At 41.6% G+C, this 22,502-nt stretch overlaps 1 protein-coding gene across 1 annotated transcript; it reads right to left on the reverse strand.

Moving 5' to 3' along the window:
* Positions 1–16,990: 16,990 nt before the first annotated feature.
* LOC110258737 (olfactory receptor 4S2-like) lies at positions 16,991–17,941 on the reverse strand. Its single transcript, XM_021082006.1, has one exon. It carries the CDS (start codon positions 17,924–17,926, stop codon positions 16,991–16,993), a length of 936 nt encoding a protein of 311 aa, XP_020937665.1. The 5' UTR covers positions 17,927–17,941.
* Between the last annotated feature and the right edge of the window lie 4,561 nt (positions 17,942–22,502).

Here is a 22,502-nt window from a genome sequence, read left to right on the forward strand (position 1 = left end):
GGCATGGAATAGTGATGTCAGCTAACACTAGGGGCATGTGCTTGCTCATTTTTTTCATGCTACTCACCTCATACATAGTCATTCTGAGCTCCCCAAAATCCCTTGGCTCTGAAGGAAGATGCAAAGCCCTCTCTACATGTGTCTCCCTCTTTACAGTAGTGGTACTCATTTATGTCCCTTGTATATTCATCTGCATATGTCCTGTGGCCACCTATCCGGTGGACAAGTTGGTGAGTTTGTTGTGTGCAACTTTCACTCCCATGTTAAAACCTATAATTTATACAGTGAGGAACACAGAGTTGAAAAATGCCATGAAGTGTTTGTTGAAGAGGAGAGTAACTTGGGTTGCGCATGATGCCTAGAAATTAATAATTCATGTACATAGGGAGGTTTGTATCTGTTGTAAATTGTGAAAGGAAACTAAGAAATCTTGCAGATCAGTGACAGAAATAAAGGCCAAAACTAATATTTGTTGATTATTTAACAGTGGCTAAGTATTTATTAGTTATCTTGATAACATTTAATATTCTTCACAAGGCTTCAATATTCATGTTCATAACTTCAGAATATACAATGGAAAAACAATTATATAACCCTCTTTTTATGAATATAGAGTATGTTTTACTCCAGATTCTTATACTACTTTACTAAATTCTTCACTGGTGTTACTTGGATGAAATTGGCTTTTCCACCTTGGTCTCAGAGCTTCTTCAATTTTTCTTAAACCTGTATTAAAACAAAGAAAGGATAGAAATTCTTAGTAGATGCATAGAAAAGGGGCAGTTGCAAGAAAGAATTACAGCAGGGTTTTTTTGTTTTTTGTTTTTGTTTTTTTTGTAATATGAATTTACCAAAAGCAAGGAGAGAGTCACTTATAAAAGGGAAAAAGATTAATTTGCAATCTATTTCTTTACTTGGCACAAAGATAATTAGAAATTACTCTGAATTTGCTCTATTTTCTTAAAATCCTATGGCCAATAGTTTTGAATATAAAAGAAATGTTTTCATTTTCCATACCATGAATTGAGTCCTTTGAAACAATTTTAAGCATCTTTTATCAAATTTGAATGAATATGATTAGTTTCCAAAGCTATGGTTCTGTAATTCTGATACATATATATACCATAAATTAATGGTTTATCAACTACCAGGTATATTCACTTCATTGATTTACCCATGTAAAAACTGGTGTTTCCATTATTAGCATCCCCACTTCACCTAAAAGCAAATTAAATCCAAAAGAGTTTCACTAAGTTACTTGCCTCTTACATCATGCATGCTTCATCCATAAAGTGTGCTAGGAAATATTACACTGGAAGGTGGTTTCCTTTCAAAGTTTCAGCTACAACTTCCAACCCAAGTCTTTAAAACTTGAACCTACTTTCTTTCTAATGAAATATGATTATCTGTGGTATGTTTAAGTCTACAGACAAAATTATCTGCAATCTTAATAATTAATGCACTTTGAATTTCAAGGAGATATCATCCATATATTGTAGAATTGTCTCACATGTAGCAATATATTTCACCACTGTATTTTCCTCTCTTTGAAAGTTCAAGTTATGCCACTTCACTTTTAAAAAAGAGCAACACTAGTATGGTAACTTTTTTTTTTTAAAGTAAAAATCCCCTTCAGATTTCATTATCATAAGTGAAAATATGCACTAACATAGAACTTCAAAAAATGAAAATGGCTAAGGTGAACCTTCTGCAAGTAAGAGATACTTGCAATGTGCCTCTACATATGTGGAGAATAACAGGTGATTCTACATTATTACATCTTGTTAATCCAAGTCTCTCTGACTACAGCATTCCAACTAATTTTACTTTTCAGAAAATCCATGTGTTCAACCTGAACAATTTCTTCCACAAATTGACCATACATTAATGCCCCAGAACTGAACCCTCTGGAGCCGAGGTCTTGGTGCCCAGCCCCCACCCAGACGTCTCAATTTTTGGTGATTGTGCCCATAGTTCAGATGGTCCGTTCGGTTCTTGATCGGCTTTTCCGTACTCCAAGTTACTGCTACGCTCTTCTCTGCATCTGGAGATTCCTCTGGTTCATTTGATCTTTCCCCTGTGTAGGTGACTTTCCAGGGTGTGGGATCCCTTTCTCCTCCTCAGTTCTCTTTCAGGAGCGCCCGTCCCACTCGGATTCACCTTCTCTCACTCTCCTCTTTTCTCCCGATCTGCCCAGTAATGTTACGAACTTCTTGCCATTATTGGAGTTTAGGTTCCTCTGCCAGCGATTGGTTGCTATTCTGTGTGAGTCATTTATTCTGTAGATGTGCTTTTTTTGCTGTGTTTGTGGGAGAGGGTGAGTGTGTCCCCCTACTCCTCCGCCATCTTGTCCTCTCTCCCACCTCCATAATTTTAAGGCTTCCACTGCAATAATTTTAAAAAGGCAATGTGAAACATTTTTACAAGTGTTTTACAGTTTCATTCTTTCCACACATTGTGCTTATAAAAAATGCAACATAAATATACTACTCATACCATATTTATGGATGTTGTGGTAATTAATACTTAGTGCCTTATCAGTGGTAATTAGAAGTTTTAAATTGGATAATGAACTATTTTTTTCAATCCTAGACATGTAATTTTGTTGTTAATTATCACCTCCTTTTTTTGAGGGGGATCAATGTCTTCAGTTTGTGAGGAAAAAATAATGTTATGGAGACTTGCCAGGGCCCTCAAGTTATGGCAGAGCTGAGTCTCCTTATTCCCATTCCAGGATTCTTCCCACCATAGTCCCTTCCTGACAGAGCTGCACCTTGAATGCCTCCATTGACAGGGAGCTCACCATATCCTGAGGTCACCACATCCTGGTTTTGAAGTTTTAGTGTTAGAAATGTCTTCTTAAAATTGAGCCAGAACCTGCTTGCCCCTAATTTCTGTCTTTCCTTCTTGTTCTTCCCCCATAAGTCATGAAGAGGACAACTGGTTCTAGACTAGAGTTTCTCAGCCTCTGGGGCCAGAGGAGTTTTTGTTGTGCATGTTTGGGGTGGGGGGGTGGTGTGGGAGTGGTGTACGAGTATAGGAGGAGTTTGTGCATTGTAGGATTGGAACAGAATTCCTGGACTTGACCTCTTGGATCCTGTACTCTCTCAGTAATGATATCAAGTTTCTCTAGACGTTAGCCACGTGCCCTCTGGGGGTAAAATCACCCTGGTGAAGAGCCGCCATTCTATAGAAATGACAGTCCAAGGTTTCAGGGTCTCTCAGGAGCCTAGAAAGAGATAGCTCCCTTGTCTCCACCCAAAGAAGCCAGCACCATAGCCCAGGGGGAGGTAATGGACAAGCCATAAGCTTATCCTTTAGAAAATAATGACACAGATTCAATTAGGTGCCTCAGTGTCAGGAGTCCTGGAGGACATTTCTGAGCTCCGTGATGGTCCTCTGGGTATCTCTGATGTAGAAGCAAGACTTGGCATCATGGGAATATCTTGACTTGGCACTCAAGCTGAGGAAGTGGCAGCTCCCTCCTCAGACATTTTTACTTCTGGAAAGAAAAGGGTCAGTCTTTGAGAAGGGGATGTGATAATAACTCTAAGCCCTGCTGATGGAGAAGATTGGTTCCACATGCAGACAGATGGGAGAGGAAGCTGGGGCGAGGAAGGTGGACCGTAAGGCACTTCTGGAAGACAGCCTGAAGTGGTCAGTGTTCTGTTCACTTCAACAACCCCCCCCCCAAAAGAGTTCAGCCACAACTTGAAACGTCACCCCCCCAGGTCATCATGCAGGAGGCCAGAGGCCCCACATGTGCTAGTGGCAGAGAGGTCTGCTTCATGTGGAAGACCTGCCTGATTCATGTTGGAAATAAAGGCCAAAGACATTGAGAAATGGACACTGGCATAGTGTGGCTGGGCATCCTGATGGCCAGGCCACCAAGTCGGGCCTTATCCCCTCATTTTAAAAGTCTTCATGGTGTACCAATTTATACTCTTTGTAAATATGCAAAGTGAATAGCTCCCACTCTGTGAAAGATCATGAGCTTCAGGAAGCACAAGGCTGAAGGGATGGATGTTCCTGGGATGCATTTGGTTAACCCTCTCTGTTCCTCTTGCTAACAGTATATTTTTATATTTTCTTCCATTATCCAAGATCTGAAAATCTGTCTCATTTCCACTCACACAGTGCCTCAGAGGAGGGAGAAAGATTAGACTAAGAAGCAGGTATAAACTGGGGCATAAGCTAAGATCAATTTTGGTACATTAAGGTCTTGGTACCTTGAGACAAGAATCTTCCAGTTTATGAATTGAAAGAGACTTCTGATGTCACCCAGGGTCCTCTGAGTCCTTGAGGGGGTGTTCACTAAGTTTTCAAATATGAGTGACCCAGACTGCGGAGAGCCAAGGAGATACTGGAGGCCAAGGAAGGGAACTAGCCTGAAGGCACAGTTCTGAAGGCAGGGTTCCTAACTGAGGAAAAAAAAGCCTACCCGCTGGCACAGTTCTGAGGGCAGGTTTAGGAACAGGGAAAAGGGGCTTACCCAGGGGCACAGTTCCAGAGCAAGTTCTAAAAATAATGAGGCTCACCTGCTAACCCAACAACAATGGCAACAGTAACAAAATGAAGGCTTTGCACAATAGTGCAAGAAAAAAAATTGCTTCTGGGAAAATTCAGTCTTTCCTGTTATTTACTTATTATTCAGCCTTTTCTGTTATTTGTTTGTTATTCTTTGTTATTTTTCTATATTGTTTTGTGATTCAATAAAATTGGAACCACAAAAATTGGACAGTAATAAAATAATAAGAGTTTCACCCTGGTGAAATCCCCCCTATTCAGATCTAATGTAAGCAAAAACAAAGTGTTCACTGGTTTGTTACAAGTAAGAATAGGTTTTAGAGTTAGGTCATTGTGGAGTGTATAATAGGTTAGAATAGGTTAGACATACATTGTTCTTGATGGAAAAAAAATAATAATCTTGCTTTTAATACGTTTTGTAGGGGGCTTTTAAGTTTTATGAAATTAAAGTTGCTTTGATATAAAAAATATTTTCTCATACCATCCCCTGACCATAACGCTTTGAAGTTAGTACCCCAAGCTTTAATCGGAAAAATGAATTTTTGTAAATGTTAAATTCTTGTGCTTGTGACCTTTCTAGTTGATAAAGATTAGCTTAAAACAATAATGGGTGGCGCTTGCTAAGAGTAACCACAAGACATTTTATACCGAATTGCCTTATTTTCATATAATGTTTTTTCCACGTAATGTTTTGTACCCATTATAATTTTACATGATGCATTGTATCCGTTAGTTTTAATTAAAATTCTTAGAACAAAATGTATGTCTACTGTACCATATAGTCTAAAATTTAACCTTTGAGAATATGATGTAAGCACTGTGATGTAAGTTACAATTAAGCTGTCTATATAAACTGTTACCTATGCTAATAAAATTTGAGCAGTCCAGCACCCTGAAAGAATGGACAAAGAGGCTGTCTCCGTGTGCTTCGTCGACACTCTCCATCCCCAGATGGATACCCTGGCTGCTGAAGGTGGTCCCCGGCACCAGACCTCTCATCATTTGGTGCCCCAACCTCTTTACCCTAGTCCCCACTAAGAAATTGTGTATCTTTAAAGAATTGTTGTGCCTTGTTCAACAGGAATCCACATTTTAAGGTGAGGTTTACACACGCAGAAATTAGCTAGAGGTTGATGAAGATTTTGGCAATATAGTTTCTCTTCCAACAAGACCCTGACATGTGTACTGCCTGAAAATTTAGGAGACTTAAAACATGATGGGAGGCAGAAAAATAATGAAGTACATTGAAAAGGAGCTGAGCAAGACAATAGCAAAGCAAGTCAGGGTTTTGTTTTGACATAGGTCTGGTGGTGACTACCTGCTGGGAGGCTGATCCAATTCAGGAAGGCAAAGGGGGACAGAACCATCAGAGCTGCATGGGCAGCTGTCAAATTCCAGTGTTTATTTTTCAAAAGCTTGTTCCTGATGCTTATGTAGGCCACTTTTTCCAGTGTTGGATTATATTTTCTCACTGTGACAAATTCACTGTTTTGTTGCTTCTAAGAAAAGACATGTCTTAAAGAAGTCTATTTGAACATGGCTCATACTTATCTTGTGTTGACTCTATTCTTATAATTTATCAACAAAGGAGGGGTGAAAAGGAATCTACCCAAGTGTGGTAGTACTATGCCCTTCTCTTCCTATGTGTTATCCTGGATGAAATAAAGGGAGGGAGGCTGGCTGCCTACTTAGGTATTTAGAATTTGCTTTTTATTATTCATTATTTATTTTTATTATTACTGTCCCTCATGCCCATTCTGCCCTGCTTGGCCTTTTACACAGCTCCTTTCAAAGCACTTTCACTAAATACACTGGAGGTTTTACCAATTCAAAAATATGCCTCCCAGGAGCTCCTGTTGTGGTTCAGTGGTAATGAACCCAACTAGTATCCATGAGGATATGGATTAGATCCTGACGTTGCTCAGTGGGTTAAGGATCCGGTGCTGCCATGAGCTGTGGTATTGGTCGCAGAGGCAGCTCAGGTCCCATGTTGCTGTGGCTGTGGTGTAGACCAGCTCCAATTTCTCCTAGCCTGAGAAGCTCCATATGCCTCAGGTGAGGCCCTAAAAAGCAAAAAAAAAAAAAAAAAAAAAAAAAAATTGAATATGCCTCCCACTCCTACAGTGTGATCATGCTATTCTTAGATAAATCAGCTCAATAATGTCATATATCAGCCATTCCTAAACTCACCACTTACACATTAGACATTGAAAATTCTTGCTCATTTGTCTTTGGATCAACTGGGGTTCAGCTGACCTAGGTCAGGCTTGACTAGGCTAAATTCCAAACTGCAGATTAGGCTCAGATACACTTCGTGTTGTTTTCCATTTTTTTTTAAATAAAATGAAGTGGTAGGTTAGCTTGAGGAAAATGAAATTTTATATCTGTACATGTGATGTTGGACTGTATCATTGACTTTTATGGAGTACAAAGAGTATGTACAGTGTTGCATCTCTCTACACTGTGGTGCACTTACCTTGTGGATTTTTTACACTGAAAGTGTAGAAGAAGAATGATTTTGAAGATCTGAAGTAAGCAATGAAGTTATATTACACCTCAGAACACAAAAAAAAAGCAGGTCACCAGGTAAGAACTGGACACATCAGAATACTGTCAAGATGAGGACTTCTCACTCAGTTACTATTTTAAAAAATGTAGTGAAAATTCTGGAGGCTCTGACATGTGATGTATGTTTCAATCTCGTAGATATGTTCAAAAGAGAAAAGGGATAGGAACATGTAGAGGAACATGAAAGCTGTCTTTACCTATTCAATTGAGTAATACATATTTTAATTTTTTTTTTTTTTTTTTTTTTTTTTGCTATTCCAGGGGACAGGAGTATAACCACAGGCTAGAAGATACACAGATATATTGTTTCTACTGTGAAATAAACTAGGTTATTTCATTTAGAAAATAAAAGGGTTATCATTTATTTTCATCAGTGAAGGCTGTAATCAAAGTCACATCTGCCTTCTTTTAACAGTGAGATTATAAAGCTATATATAGATCTTACGTCTATAAAATAGAATGATGTTGTTGATGAGACTCACCCCCACAGAAACTGGAGAATGTTGAATTATCATGATTCTTACCCATCTCTTTCCAAGGAACCAAGAAGAATCTCTAGGCTCTTCTGACTCGATTGACTCTGAGGAGCTTTTTTGAACCAGAATACATTTATAAACTCAGTGGTAGTGAAATGTAGTTTTAACTAAAAAACAAACCCCGCCTTGGCTAAGAAGGCAGCTGCAAGCCTTTCCAGCTATGCTCATCACTATACCACCCTTCTTGTAATAATGTAACAACTGTGTACCCTATATCCAAGCCAGCAACACTGCTAATCAGGTACCCATCATTGCTTATCAGTTCTGCTTCTGTAACCTTGCCCGCTCAGTTTCTTAGGGAGGAAGATTGTCTGCTTGGGGATGGGGGAGGTCCAGGATGCTTACATGGAAAAATCAAGACCTTGTAGTGTATAAAGTTACTGAGGACAAAGACCTGGTGCTCAGACTCTGGAGGTGACTCCTCTGAGCCTGCACCGGTGGTGAATAAACCTTGCTGTTCCCTATCTCTAAGTGCTGTTTGTCTTCTTCCTTTGCCACGGTTTTTGCGGTTTCCCCAACATTTTGGTGTGTTGGCCGGGAAGCCAACAACCAAGCTGGCCTCTTGTGCCACCATTGTCGGGGAACCGGGGGAGGCCACGGTCGCTGGCCTGGTGACAGGTGGATAGCGCACACCGGCCATTTTGCCGGATCCAGACCCTCACTCGGGCCTTGGCCTTGGCCCACACCGCTTCCTGAACGGACTCAGAAGGAGAGTGGAAACAGGTTCCTGGAAAGGACGGCAGACTGCTGAGTGCCCCGGGGACATCTGCCCAAGTCAGGAACCACCATACAGCGGAAGGAGAGACTGATCACCTCTCAGTGACCAAAGGGTCACTCAGGTCAGGGTTTGCTCCCTTGGGATCGGGAGGCTTTTCAATTCTGGTGTGTGTGTGTGTGTGTGTGTGTGTGTGTGTGTGTGAGTGACTGGAGAGAACGAGAGCCCATGCTCCACCGTCTTTAGGCTACGGAGCCAGAGTGAGTCCTAACCTGCAGTTCCACGGCGACCCTCATATGACTTATGGTGGCCCTCTTCGGGGGGATCCTGACATTGGGGTTTTTACAGTCCCACCTATGCTAAGAGGTGCCTGAAATATCTCCTCCAGGGGAGCGGTCAGGTGGATGAAACGATTGTTACCTGAGGCCTTGTCCTCATTGTTTGTCTTGTGTCACCGGCACAGGGTGGGACTTCACACAATGGGTAAATCGACTTCCAAGCCCACTGTCTTAAAGTGTATGGTTAAGAATTTTAAGAAAGGATTTTCTAGAGATTATGGTGTTAAGCTGAGTCTTGGAAAACTGTGTACCCTCTGTACCCTAGAGTGGCCCTCCTTTGGTGTTGGCTGGCCTCCAGGAGGGACCTTAGATGTGTTCACAGTTGCAGCAGTATATAATGTTATAACAGGAGACCCTGGACACCCAGACCCATTTCTGTATATTGATCAATGGTTGGAAATTGCCTATTTGAGGCCCCCATAGGTTCGGTTCTGCACCACAGACCAGGGACAGTGTAGGGTGCTAGTAGCCCAGTCCAAGAAGAAAACCTTGTCTCAAAAGAAGGTGCCACCTATTTATCAAGGGGAACCTTAGGACTTGCCCCCTATGCCACCACTTTATGTGCTGCCAGCCCCACCTCCAGGAGCCGAAGGTCCCCAGATGCCAGATAGCCTACTGCCTTCTGTTTCTCCTCCTTCTGCTTCTGAAGTTCCCGAGGCGATATCACCCCCGCAGCCAGATTCTCCAGAACCTATTATCAGGCATCTCCATTCAGCTCAGGGAGCAGCCACTCCAGCATTAAAAATGCCCTTATGGGAGACACGGGGACCACAGCAAGTCGCCCCCAATGGGACCATACAAGAGGGGGGACGTTTTTATTATTACCAGCCCTTTTCCACTGCTGATCTCCTCAACTGGAAACACCATGCGCCCTCATATTCTGAAAAGCCTCAGGCACCGATTGATCTCTTAGAATTCATTTTCCAGACACACTGTCCCACCTGGATAGACTGCCAGCAACTCCTTTTTACTCTGTTTGACACTGAAGAGCACTGGCGAATTGGAACAGAAGCCCAAAAATGGCTTCAGGCCATCGTGGGGGGTCGAGCAGACTTGGCAAACTGGGTGAGGGAAGGCTTCCCAGAAGAAAACCCCCACTGGGACTATGACACTGAAGAAGGGAAGCGTAACCTAGAGAGGTACCGGCAGGCCTTCCTACAGGGGGCAAAAACTGGGGCTAAAAAGCCCCACTAATATAGCTAAGATCAGTGAGATACTACAAGAGCTGACTGAAAGCCCAGTCAAATTCTGTGAGAGACTTTGTGAAGCTTTCTGAACCTACACTCCGTTTGATCCCGAGGCCCCTGAGAACCAATGGATGATAAATACTGCCTTTGTGGGACAAGCCCAATCAGATATCCATAAAAAGCTACAGATATTAAAAGGATTTACAGGAGAGAATGCCACTAAACTGTTGGAAATAGCCAACAAGGTTTTTATTAACCAAGACCAGGTGGCCCGCCATGATGCAGAAAAGAAAAGAAAACAAAAAGTGGCTCTTCTGGCAGCCACCCTGTCAAAACTGGTGCCCCCAGTGGGACCACCCCATAGGGGACAAGACACAAGGCCAGGGAAAAGGAGTCCCCTGGAACATGACCAATGTGCTTACTGCAAAGAAAAGGGATATTGGAAAAATGAATGCCCCAACCGTCCTGAAAAAAAGACCAAGGCCCCACCTAGCTGGTACCGATCTGAGCCATTCAGCACCAACCTGATCAGCCAGCTGAGTCTGATTAGGGGGGACCAGGCTCTCTCCAACTGGGCCCCCAAGAGCTTATGGTCAGAATTCAAGTAGGGGGCCACCCCATAGACTTTATGGTTAACACAGGTGCCAAACTTTCTGTGGTTACACAACCTGTGGCTCCCCTCTCGGGGAAAGAAACCACCATTGTTGAGGCCACAGGTAACCAAACCACACAGACCCTTCTGCGGTCCTCGACGATGTCGGATAGGAGGCCATGAAGTAATACATGAATTTCTTTACCTGCCTGACTGCCCAGTCCCCCTGATGGGAAGAGACCTGCTGGCTAAAATGGGGGCACAAATTTCCTTTTCTACTGACGGATCGGCCCAACTTAAATTGACAGAACCCCCCTCTCCTTTAATCATGGCTCCTGCTGTAAAAAGGGAAGAGGAATGGTGCTTGTACTCTTCCCCTTCAGAAATGGGGACCATTCCCCCAGAACTAGAGACTAAATACCCATTGGTTTGGGCTGAAGGAAACCCGCCAGGACTGGCAAAACGCCACACTCCTGTCTTGATTGATCTAAAACCCGGAGCTCAACCAATAAAGCTACGGCAATACTCAATTTCCAGAGAAGCTCGACTGAGAATCCATGTTCACCTGGATCGGCTGCTTCAACATGGACTGTTAATAAAATGTCAGTCCCCTTGGAACTCCCCTTTACTGCCCGTGAAAAAAACCGGGAACACAGGACTACCGCCCAGTACAGGTCTTGAGAGCCATAAATGAAACAATGGTCACATTACACCCGTCTATACCCTGCTAGGGCTGATCCCCTCCACTGCTGAGTGGTTTACTTGCCTGGACTTAAAAGATGCCTTTTTCTGCCTCCAGGTGGCACCTGCCAGTCAGCCCTTGTTTGCTTTTAAATGGGAGAATCCACATACAGGGACAAAGGAACAGCTCACCTGGACTAGACTCCCACAAGGATTCAAAAACTCTCCCACTCTTTTTAGTGGCACCTTAGCTGCTGACCTAGCTGAATTTCCTGGACAAAAACTGGGCTGTGTTTTGCTACAGTATGTTGACGACCTCTTACTGGCTGGCACCACAGAGGCTCAGTGCCTAGAAGGAACAAGAGCTCTCCTTTCCCTACTGATGGAAGCAGGGTATCGGGTATGAAAGAAAAAGGCACAAATCTGCAAAAAAACAAGTCAAGTATCTGGACTTCAACATCATGCAGGGCCGACAAATGCTGGGGACTGAAAGAAAGCAGGCAGTTTGTGCCATTCCTGTCCCTACCCCCCGATGGTTCGTGAGTTCCTAGGGGCAGCAGGATTCTGCCGGATATGGATCCCCGGTTTTTCAGACCTGGCCAGGCCTCTGTATGGGGCTCTAAAAGGGGAAGAAAAGGCTCCCCTTAAATGGGGACCAAGCCAGGAGACAGCGTTTCAGACAATCAAAAGTAAACTCACTGAGGCTCCAGCCTTGGGACTTCCTGATATAACCAGAGAATTTAACCTTTTTGTTCAAGAAAAAACTGGGATGGCTTTGGGAGTCTTAACTCAAGAATTTGGGCCTTGGCAGAGGCCAGTGGCATATCTGTCTAAACAAATTGACTTAGTTGCAGTCAAATGGCCTCCCTCTCTCTGAGCTCTGTCAGCTACCACCTTGTTGGTAAGAGAGGCTGACAAGTTGACCCTGGGACTAAACCTCAATGTTAAAGTCCCACACTCAGTTGTAACCCTAATTGATACCAGGGGCTACCATTGGCTCACACATGCCCGAATGACTCAATATCAAGGGTTACTATGTGAAATCCACAAGTGAAACTGGAGGTTGTACAAACTCTGAACCCAGCCACCTTTCTGCCAGATGAAGCGGGGCCCCAAGACCATAACTGCCTGAAGGATGGGTAGAGGCCTTCCCTACCCGAACTGAAAAGACAAGGGAAGTAGCCAAGGCACTCCTGAGAGACATTATTCCCAGATATGGAATGCCTCTGACCATTGGGTCAGATAATGGACCGCCATTTGTGGCCGAAACAGTACAACAGGTGGCAAAAGCTTTACAGATTCGATGGAAACTACACTCTGCTTATCGCCCTCAAAGTTCAGGGAAAGTAGAACACATGAACTGAACCCTTAAACAGACCCTGACAAAGTTATGTCAGGAAACTGGCTTGCCCTGGATAGACAGGTTGCCGGTGGCCCTCTTAAAAGTGAGATGCTCACCCTGAGCGGGAATAGGGTTCTCGCATTTAAAATCTTATATGGAAGGCCACTTCCACTAATCAGTTTAAAAAGAAACACCAGGGAGTTGGGAAACTTGGAATTACATAAACAATTACAAGGACTGTGGCTCACTATTTCTCAGATACATAAATGGGTCACAGACAGAATACCTGTGTCCTTAGGTATAACAGTACACCCCCACAAGCCGGGGGACCAGGTGTGGATAAAGGCCTGGAAAAAGGAGCCCTTGAAGCCCCTATGGAAGGGCCCCTATACTGTAATTCTAACCACCCCCACCGCTCTTAAAGTAACAGGAATAGATGCTTGGATCCATCATTCCAGAGTTAAACCAGCTGGCCCAGCTGACAACCATGGAGAGTGGGAGACTGCCCTCGATCCGGACAGACCTCTTTGCCTGACAATACAGAGAAGGAGACGACGATCTCAAAGCCCTGCTCTGACCACACCGGAAGCTGGTCAGTCAACGCACAGCTAAAGCTTGAGAAAACGGCTGCCTGTGAGCCCAAATGGAAGGAGGGTTTCAAAATAAACATTCACATTGACGGAAGAGGCCTTGACCCTGGAGCTGTGCTACATTTCCAGAGAATCACATTTGCGCTCCAAGCTGCCTCTCACAGTGTCTTTCATTCCTTTTATAAAGAGATAAGAAACACCCCACCTCCCATTCTGGCCACAACTAAGAACTTGTTCTTAGCCCTGGCAGAAACTATTGCACAAACTCTCAAGGTCTCCTCTTGTTATGTATGTGGGGGAACAAACACAGGAAACCACTGGCCTTGGCAAGCCAGAAAACTGAACCCATTAGAGCCTCATAATGAGACTACATACCCCCAACTCACCAATGGGCTATGGCTCCTCAAAACTGCTATTATTGGAAAAAATTGTCTTACGAGTTGGGGAGGATGGTTTAATGTTTCAGTTGAAAGCCTAACATGTTTAGGCCTAAGATATTATAATCTGACTGCCCAAAAGACTCAATGGTGGTCATCCTCCAATCTCTCAGAGCCCAAACCTAATCCCTTGTCTAACTTTTCCCTCCTTTGACAAGCATGGGAAGATATCAGTGCTGATATCCAGTGGCGGGCACCAAAGGGATTATATTGGATTTGTAAAAAAAATGGCCTCTTCCATACTCCCCCCCAAATTGGGCTGGGACATGTGTACTGGGAACAATCAGACCTTCCTTCTTCCTGCTCCTACTGTCACTATGGGAGCAACTGGGAGTTCCTATATATAGGATACAGGGTGCCAAAAGAGACCAGAGGGCTCTCCAAATTGGAGTCTGGGAAGATGATGCCCGGCCCCCAGAATGGATAATTCAATATTATGGACCTGCCACCTGGACAAAGGATGGCTCTCGGGGATATCGCACCCCTATCTATATGCTGAGCCACATCCTCAGACTACAGGCGGTTTTAGAACTTATAACAAATGACACTACAAGGGCCTTGACTATATTGGCCCAACAACAAACTAAAATGCACAGTACAATCTACCAAAATCGCTTGGCCTTAGATTATTTACTTGCTTCTGAAGGAGGGGTTTGTGGAAAATTTAACTTAAGTAATTGCTGTCTACAAATAGATGACACTGGAAAGGTGGTAAAAAAATTGCTGACCACATGACTAAACTAGCCCATGTACCTGTACAAACTTGGAAAGGATAGGATGCAGACAGTTTCTTTGGTAAATGGTTCTCTTGGTTGGGAAGAATTAAGACAATAGTCAAAATAGTAATGGTTATACTTGCAGGGTGCCTACTTGTTCCCTGCCTTATACCTCTCCTGATAAATATTATAAAAGGTTTTATAAGAACCATGGTTGAAAGAAAAACAGCCTCCCACCTGCTACTTATTAGAGGCTACCAAAGGGTTATGACTCATGATGATTTGTAAAGGGTGCAGATGCACCCTGAACATCAAGAGGGGGGAATGAAATGTAGTTTTAACTAAAAAACACCCCCCCTTGGCTAAGAAGGCAGCTGCAAGACTCTCCAGCTATGCTTATCACTATACCACCCTTCTTGTTATAATGTAACAACTGTGTACCCTATATCCAAGCCAGCAACACTGCTAATCAGGTACCCATCATTGCTTATCAGTTCTGCTTCTGTAACCTTGCCCGCTCAGTTTCTTAGGGAGGAAGATTGTCTGCTTGGGGATGGGGGAGGTCCAGGATGCTTACATGGAAAAATCAAGACCTTGTAGTGTATAAAGTTACTGAGGACAAAGACCTGGTGCTCAGACTCTGGAGGTGACTCCTCTGAGCCTGCACCGGTGTTGAATAAACCTTGCTTTTCCCTATCTCTAAGTGCTGTTTGTCTCCTTCTGTTGCCACAGTTTTTGCGTGTCCGCAACAGTAGAAACAAGAAAACAATTTCATATGTTCTGTTTGTTGATCATTTTTTGTATATAATGATTTTTATTTTATTTTTTCACTATAGCTGGTTTACAGTGTTCTTTCAATTTTCTACTGTACACCATGGTGACCCAGTTACAAATACATATATAGATTCTTTGTTGATCTTTGAGAGTACTGAATCTGTCAGTTTTTACCTTCCTAGGGACTTCAGACTATCAATATCCCTAATGTCCCTTGGTAGTCAAGTCTTTAGTGCAGAGACATAAAGGGAATCATTTATTCATTCCAGAATTTTATAAATTTACTTCAAGTTTAGGTCTCTTTGTGTTACAGCAGAAATATAGAAATATATATCTGAAAGTAAGGCTCTTGGGGTTTTATTGATCCATAAACCCCTTGTGCTCTAAGAACATCAACAAGCTCCAGTGTTTCCAAGTCTAAGGTCTTGGATGTACCATTGCCTGGATAAAAATTATCAGAGAAGATTGTTAAAATGGCAGATTTGTTTAGACCCCCTAACACTAGCCTACTGGATCAGAATTTCTTGTAATAGATGCTTTTATCTATTCAGGAACCTCTCAAGATGATTTCAATGATCAGACAAGTTTCAGAAGTACCAACCTATGGACCACTTTAAAATTGAGCAAATGGAGGTTCATGTAGATTCAGTGAGTATATGTCCGAGCAGGGACAATAAGCATGGGTTTGTGTGGCCCAGGGCAAGGGACTCCTAATTGTGACTTTGAATCCAGGTATCTTGCTTCATTTTGATCTTTCTTATCTTAATTCTGTGAATGCCTTATCATTAGAGATCATTTTTTAAAGGACTACATTACATTCCTCAACCTAATGTGTGAGTGCAAAATACACACACATGCACACACACACACTTGTATACACACACACACCCACACTCCACAACAATAAACACAGACCCAGGTATGGGCAGCAACTTGAATAATAAGATTTATCGAAAAAACAATGAAACACTTGCAGAGAGATAATCAGTGATGTGATCTCAGGTTGGGTGAAGTGAAGGAGGAATATAGCACCAGGAAGTGTCAGTTCACATGAGAAAGATATGTTTATTTGTTCAGAACAAATGTCTCTGGAATCCACAGCTGGAAATCAGGTCATGCTAATCAAGGAAGCAGTGATAAATGGCTCACGGTTTTCAGTAAAGTTGCTTGGTTCAAACAGTGGAGGGAATATGATTTCCCAACCATGAATTTCAGCAAATTGTGTTGACCCTCTTGATTGAGGCACAATCATGTATTAATTAGAAGTATTTTGTTTTCCTTCAGTTTCATGAGCATTTCCTGTTAGTCACTTTACATTAATAGGGACAGGTTCTCTAGCTACAGAGTACTAGTAAAGATGAGTCAATTAGCAGAAGCGCATTCATGGGATGTTTGGGTGAAGAAACTGAGCTAGAGAAAGAAAAAAAACTTTTTCTCCAAACCAGAGGACAAGGATAGGTCTTTTGTTTGCCAAGTCTGTTCTTTATCTCGTTGATGTTCTGCACATACAGCCCTCCATCCCAACCTCAGGAAACTTAGTTTTCACTGTTTTAGAGGATTTGTATCAGAACATCTCAGATCTACGTCATCTTCCATGTAGCTTTTCATTCATACAGCATATACTTTTGAGTGCACAGTATGTAACGATCATGGTTTTAAATACTAGAAAACAGCCTTACTTCACAGAGGACTCTCATTCTTTAAAGACATTGGCAAATGGGGAAATGGGGAGGAGAAAATCATGGTGCTGAGTATGATCATGCTGAACTTCTGAGTTTAATGAGATTTCTTTGTCCTTGATATTTTAGAAAATTATGCTTATAGACTTTTCAAACCAATAAAGTAATAGTGATTTTAAAAATCTTACTTCTATAGACCATTTTATTCTCTCATTTGCTCCTCCAAAAACATCCCTGTGAGGTTATTATTGCCTTCCCTGTGCAGATGAGAACATTGAAGTTCATCCACCTTGTATTGTTACTTCCAACTATTTACCTTTTGCTTCCCAGAAAATCCACCTGCCCCCCAGTTTCTTCATTACATTTTTTACTTCTGCATTTCTCAGTGTATAAATCATGGGGTTTAACATAGGGGTGATGATGGTATAAAACAAAGCCACCATCTTGTCCTCTGAAAAGGTAGTTTCAGGACGCATATACATGAATGTACAGGGACCAAAAAAGATGATGACCACAGCAATGTGGGAGCCACAGGTGGAAAGAGCTTTGTGCCTGCCTTCTGCTGACTGCTTTCTCAGGTACACCAGGATAAAGATGTAGGAGATTATCAAGATAACAAAGCTCACCAGAGTGATGATACCACTGTTGGCTATCACAACGACACCAATGACGTATGTGTCCGCGCAGGCAAGTTTCAGCAGAGGGTGAATATCACAGAAGTAGTGATCGATCTCATTGGGCCCACAGAAGGGTAGTTGGACTACTAGAGCCACTTGGATAATGGAGTGCAAGAACCCACCTAACCAGGTCCCCAGCAACATTTTATTGCATCTCTCTCCGTCCATGATGGTCATATAGTGTAGGGGTTTACAGATAGCCACATAACGATCATAGGCCATTACAGTAAGGATGAAGATCTCAGTGCAACCCAAGAAGTGTGCCGCAAAGAGCTGCAACATGCACCCATCATAGGAGATCGTTTTGGTCTTGGCCAATAAGTCAACAATCATCTTAGGAGCTATGACTGAAGAGTAACAAACATCCACAAAAGACAGGTAGTTGAGAAAGAAATACATTGGGGACTTGAAAAGTTTGCCCACATAAACTGTGAGCATGATGAGCAGGTTTCCCAGAAGGATGACAGAGGAGAAGAAAGAGAACACCATGAAACACACTTTCTCAACCTTGAGGTTCTGAGAAAGACCCCAGAAAACAAATTCAGTTACATTGTTTATCTTCCCCATGGAGTTACTCTAGAAGGCCAAATTCCCAAGAGATCATTAACTAATGTGAAAGAAAAATATAACAAAGACCACCAACATTTATGTATAACTCAAAATAAATGAAATGAATCAGCAGAATAGTTAAAAATGGAGAAAAAAATAAAAGGTGCTTCCAGCAGGTTGACTTGTATAACAAAAAAATTGAAATCCATATTCTGATCATCTTACTTCAGAATGATAGTCTAGTCATTTACATCTGATGAGGAAACAGAGTCTAGAGAAATAAACTCCTCTAAGCACACACCTAACCCTGAGTTCACCTCCCTCATCTTTCATTAAGGTTCTTTCCTTTGTTTCTAACAATTCACTTCTTTCTAATCCTTCAAAGGCACTCAACCTAAATTTGAGATACCTTTTGAGTTTGAGGATATGGTAATGTTTATATTTTGAAAAAATGATCTTATTCTCATAAAATTTTAAAATGATAATTTCTGTTTAGTTATTACAAAATACTGTCTATATTCCCTGTGTTATACAATATCAATTCGAGCCTATCTTACACCTAACCTACTGTTTTGTACTTCCCACTCCCTGAGATCTGAAGTGCCCCTCCCCACTGCTCCCCACTGGCAACCACTAATTTGTTCTCTAGATCTGTGTGTCTGCTTTTTTGTTATATTTTCTGGTTTGTTTATTTTTCATATTTCACATATAAGTGATACCATATTTGTTTTTCTCTAACTTATAAAATTTAGCATCTTACTTTGTATACAGAAGTCAAAACATACTCCCGACATTTTCCCTTCTGAATACTGCCATGAGGGCTCAATTAGTTGGGACTTGATAAGCCGGCAGAAGCTTCTCCTTTGAAAATTCTGATCTTTGCATGTATGAATTTTTGATCCCCTATTTAATATAAAGCTTTTATGGTCAAGAAGTAGTGTGGAGTAGAAGAAGGTAAATCAAAATTATACAAATCTGGATTCTGAGATATGGTTGCTGTATCTCTAAATAAATCCTTTAGCTTCCTGGGCTTCTGTTATTCCATTTGCAAAATAAGAAAGTTTATATAATATTAACTGCTATTTCTACTATGGAATCAAATCAATTCTTTCAGTTTGGAAAACGATCAGACTCTGAAAAGGAGGCAGAAACAAAGGAAGTGAATGCAATAAAAAAAAAAAAAAAACTGCTGAAGATACACCAGGAGCTGTTGGATTTGCAATGAAAGAAAGGGAAATTTCATCTTCAAACTGTGTTTCAGGATTCCCCAGGAATTATTTTGCCTTGGTATTTTAAACATTCCACAGTAGACTCTTTTTTAGGACAGCAACCATGGCATACAGAGGTTCCCAGGCTAAGGGTTGAATCAGAGCTGTGACTGCCAGCCTACACCACAACCACACTGGATCTGAGCTTCATCTGTGACCTAGACCACAGCTCAGGGCAACACCAGATCCTTAACCCACTGAGTGAGACTAGGGATCAAACCCGCAACCTCATGATTCCTAGTTGGATTTGTTTCCACTGTGCCATGACGGGAACTCCCACATTCGTCTCTTAATGTAAAGAAATAAATAAGTTGGGGGGGAGAAACAACTCTGCTCTTAATCTCACCACTCTTTCATATTTATTAAGTTATGCCTCTCCACTTAGTGAAAGTTTAAACACTCTAGTAAGGTCACTACAAACTATGTGTGGAAAGGGCTTTGGGACATAGTTTTGATTAAATGTGCTCAGAAGTGACTCTTCAAACCAAGCTACCAATGTTAACAATTCCTTTAGTTCTGGGCTGGGGTAGAATTGCATGCTGTCTTAGGTAAGCATCAGGAATTATGTCTACCTGAGGACATATTCCAAAGATCTGTCAAGTTCAAGTTCAGGGCTTACAGTCCCTATTGAACACTGGGCTCTCCTCTATCCCCTGCAGCAATGTTGGGCCTGGCTTTTCGAGCTTATGGGAAACTACAGGGCTGTGTTTCCTCAGATCTGTATGTTAGACTTATATTAGTCTATTTAATTATATTAGCGTCTTCTCTTATATAAGACAAAATAATGATAACAAGAATAAGGTAATAATAATAATTCAAAATCACACTCAAACACATTCCCTTGTTTTACATGTTTATGTTACCCTTTTGTTTTTCCTCCTGAATTGCAGAAAATATACTATTCCCCACTGAGAGAGCCTTTCCTTTTAAGAGAGCTCAAATCATAGCATTATTTTTTTTTTTTTTGTCTTTTTGCTATTTCTTTGGGCTGCTCCCGTGGCATATGGAGGTTCCCAGGCTAGGGGTCCAATCGGAGCTGTAGCCACTGGCCCACACCAGAGCCACAGCAACTCGGGATCCGAGCCGCGTCTGCAACCTACACCACAGCTCACGGCAACGCCGGATCGTTAACCCACTGAGCAAGGGCAGGGACCAAACCCGCAACCTCTTGGTTCCTAGTCAGATTCGTTAACCACTGCGCTACGACGGGAACTCCCCATAGCAGTTTTTGACAACTGTGAATAATGTTCCTTGGTTCTTATCTAGAAACTGCATTTAAACACAAGCCTAACAATTGTGCCTCCATCGTCCATTCTCTAGTGCCCATGAGAAATTCCTCTTTCTCCGTGAATCAATACCTTCCTCCCCTTTCTGAGCATTTCAACATGATAATGCCTCACTTTCCTTTGAAATTCTGGCATTTTCTTACTCATAATCAGGAATACACCCTCTCATAGGCTTGTATGGATGCACTTCATTATCTTATCATCATCCATAAAATTATAATTATACAGTATCTTGAAATTACATCACAAGCAATCAAATATAGATATTTGATTAAATCCTCTTTGTCCACAAAATTTAATACTAATTTTAGAAGAAAAAATACCTCACCAGTATTGCCCTGGGCTTGAGTTTTGCTTTATTTTTCTCTCTCTTCTGATAATTTGGGTGTGCTTTTCCAAAATAAAGTTAAGAGTGATGCCTTAAGAATTGCTTTGTGAATAATTAATTTCAAAGAATCTCTGACCAAAACCTCAAAGTTTGGTAGAAGTCATGTCTTTGTTGCTCCCAGTCTGTTTCTCACCAGCTGAAAACTGTCATTTCACAGTACTTTTGGCAACAAATGCTGTTTATCCTACTTCTTGTTGGGTCACTTTAAAGAGAATGATTTAAAAGGTTAATGACCCTGGGGAAAGCCTTCCCCCAAAGTCTCCCTCCATAATCAGAACCACTTTAGAGAATTGACAGAGATTTAATTTCCAGGTGACTTTTCAATTTGTTTAAAACAAAGAAAATACATGTATGGAGTTCCCATTGTAGTGCAGTGGAAACGATCTGACTAGGAACCATGTAGTAGTGGGTTCAATCCCTGGCCTCGCTCAGTGGGTTAAAGATATGGCATTGCCATGAGCTGTGGTGTAGGTCACAGATGTGGCTTGAATCTAGCATTCCTGTGGCTGTGGTGTAGGCCAGCAGCTACAGCTCCGATGAAACCCCGAGCCTGGGAACCTCCATATGCCATGGGTTCAGCATTAAAAACACAAAAGACAAAAAAAATAAAAAATTTAAAAAAGTTTAAAAAAACCTGTAAACTGTTTTTAATTAGCTAATTCTAAAAACCTGTTAATAGTTGCATTTGGGATCATAACACTAATCCAGGGCTCTTTTGTAAACAGAGGTATGTATTGTTTTATGATTATTTTTCTTGTTCATTGACATGATATGTATATGTATTTGCATATATTTTGTAGAATTTGCTTATTTAATGTAACATATATATTACAAAAATCTCTTTTTGCAGGTATTTCTCTATTGAATTTTAATCGTCCTGCTTTTTTAGAAGTTCCTTTTGATTGGAACAGAATGGACTCCATAGCACTATTGGGGTTCACTGCGTTTCTTTTTAGTTGAGTCTCTGCTGATTTCTGGAGAAACTAGTGGGAAAATTTTCCCTTCCAGCCCATACCTGGAATGAATCATGGTGCAGCCTTTCATTTTTTTTTTTTTTCTTCACCTTTTGATCGTATACCTTTAAGGCTGACTCTGGACTGCTAATATTCTTTCTTATTCCTTTCAAATTCATACCCTTTCCTTTCCCCTCATTAATGTTTTATTTTCTTTCTCCTCCCTGCCTTCACCTCCCCCCTCCCTTCTTTTTAATACAATGTCCAAAAAGAAACTGTTTCATACTTTGAGAGGGAATTTACAAGCTGCCCACCACAGATGCTTTCTTGATGTCATTGGACCTTCTAATAGAGAGTATGCTTTCCTTTTCCAAACAATCTAAATAACTAGGAAAAGGAAAGATCATTTTATCCACTTCCCTTCCCTACTGATTAGAAGTTTATATGTGATATTATTACGGACTCTTTGAGTTGGGTTCAGTTCAAATGCAAAGGGAAGCTTTGTTCTTTTATTATTATTATTATTATCATTATTATTATTATTTTCTTTTTAAGGCTGCACCTGTGGCATATGGAAGTTCCCAGGCTACGGTGGAATTTGTGCTGGAGCTGCCAGCCCATGCCACAGCTACAGCAACTCAGGAGCCAGACTTCCTTTACGACCTGCACCTCAGCTCAAGGCAACACTAGATCCTTAAC

The sequence above is a fragment of the Sus scrofa genome, unplaced genomic scaffold (assembly GCF_000003025.6).
Source record: "Sus scrofa isolate TJ Tabasco breed Duroc unplaced genomic scaffold, Sscrofa11.1 Contig40, whole genome shotgun sequence".
Taxonomy (NCBI): Eukaryota; Metazoa; Chordata; class Mammalia; order Artiodactyla; family Suidae; genus Sus; species Sus scrofa.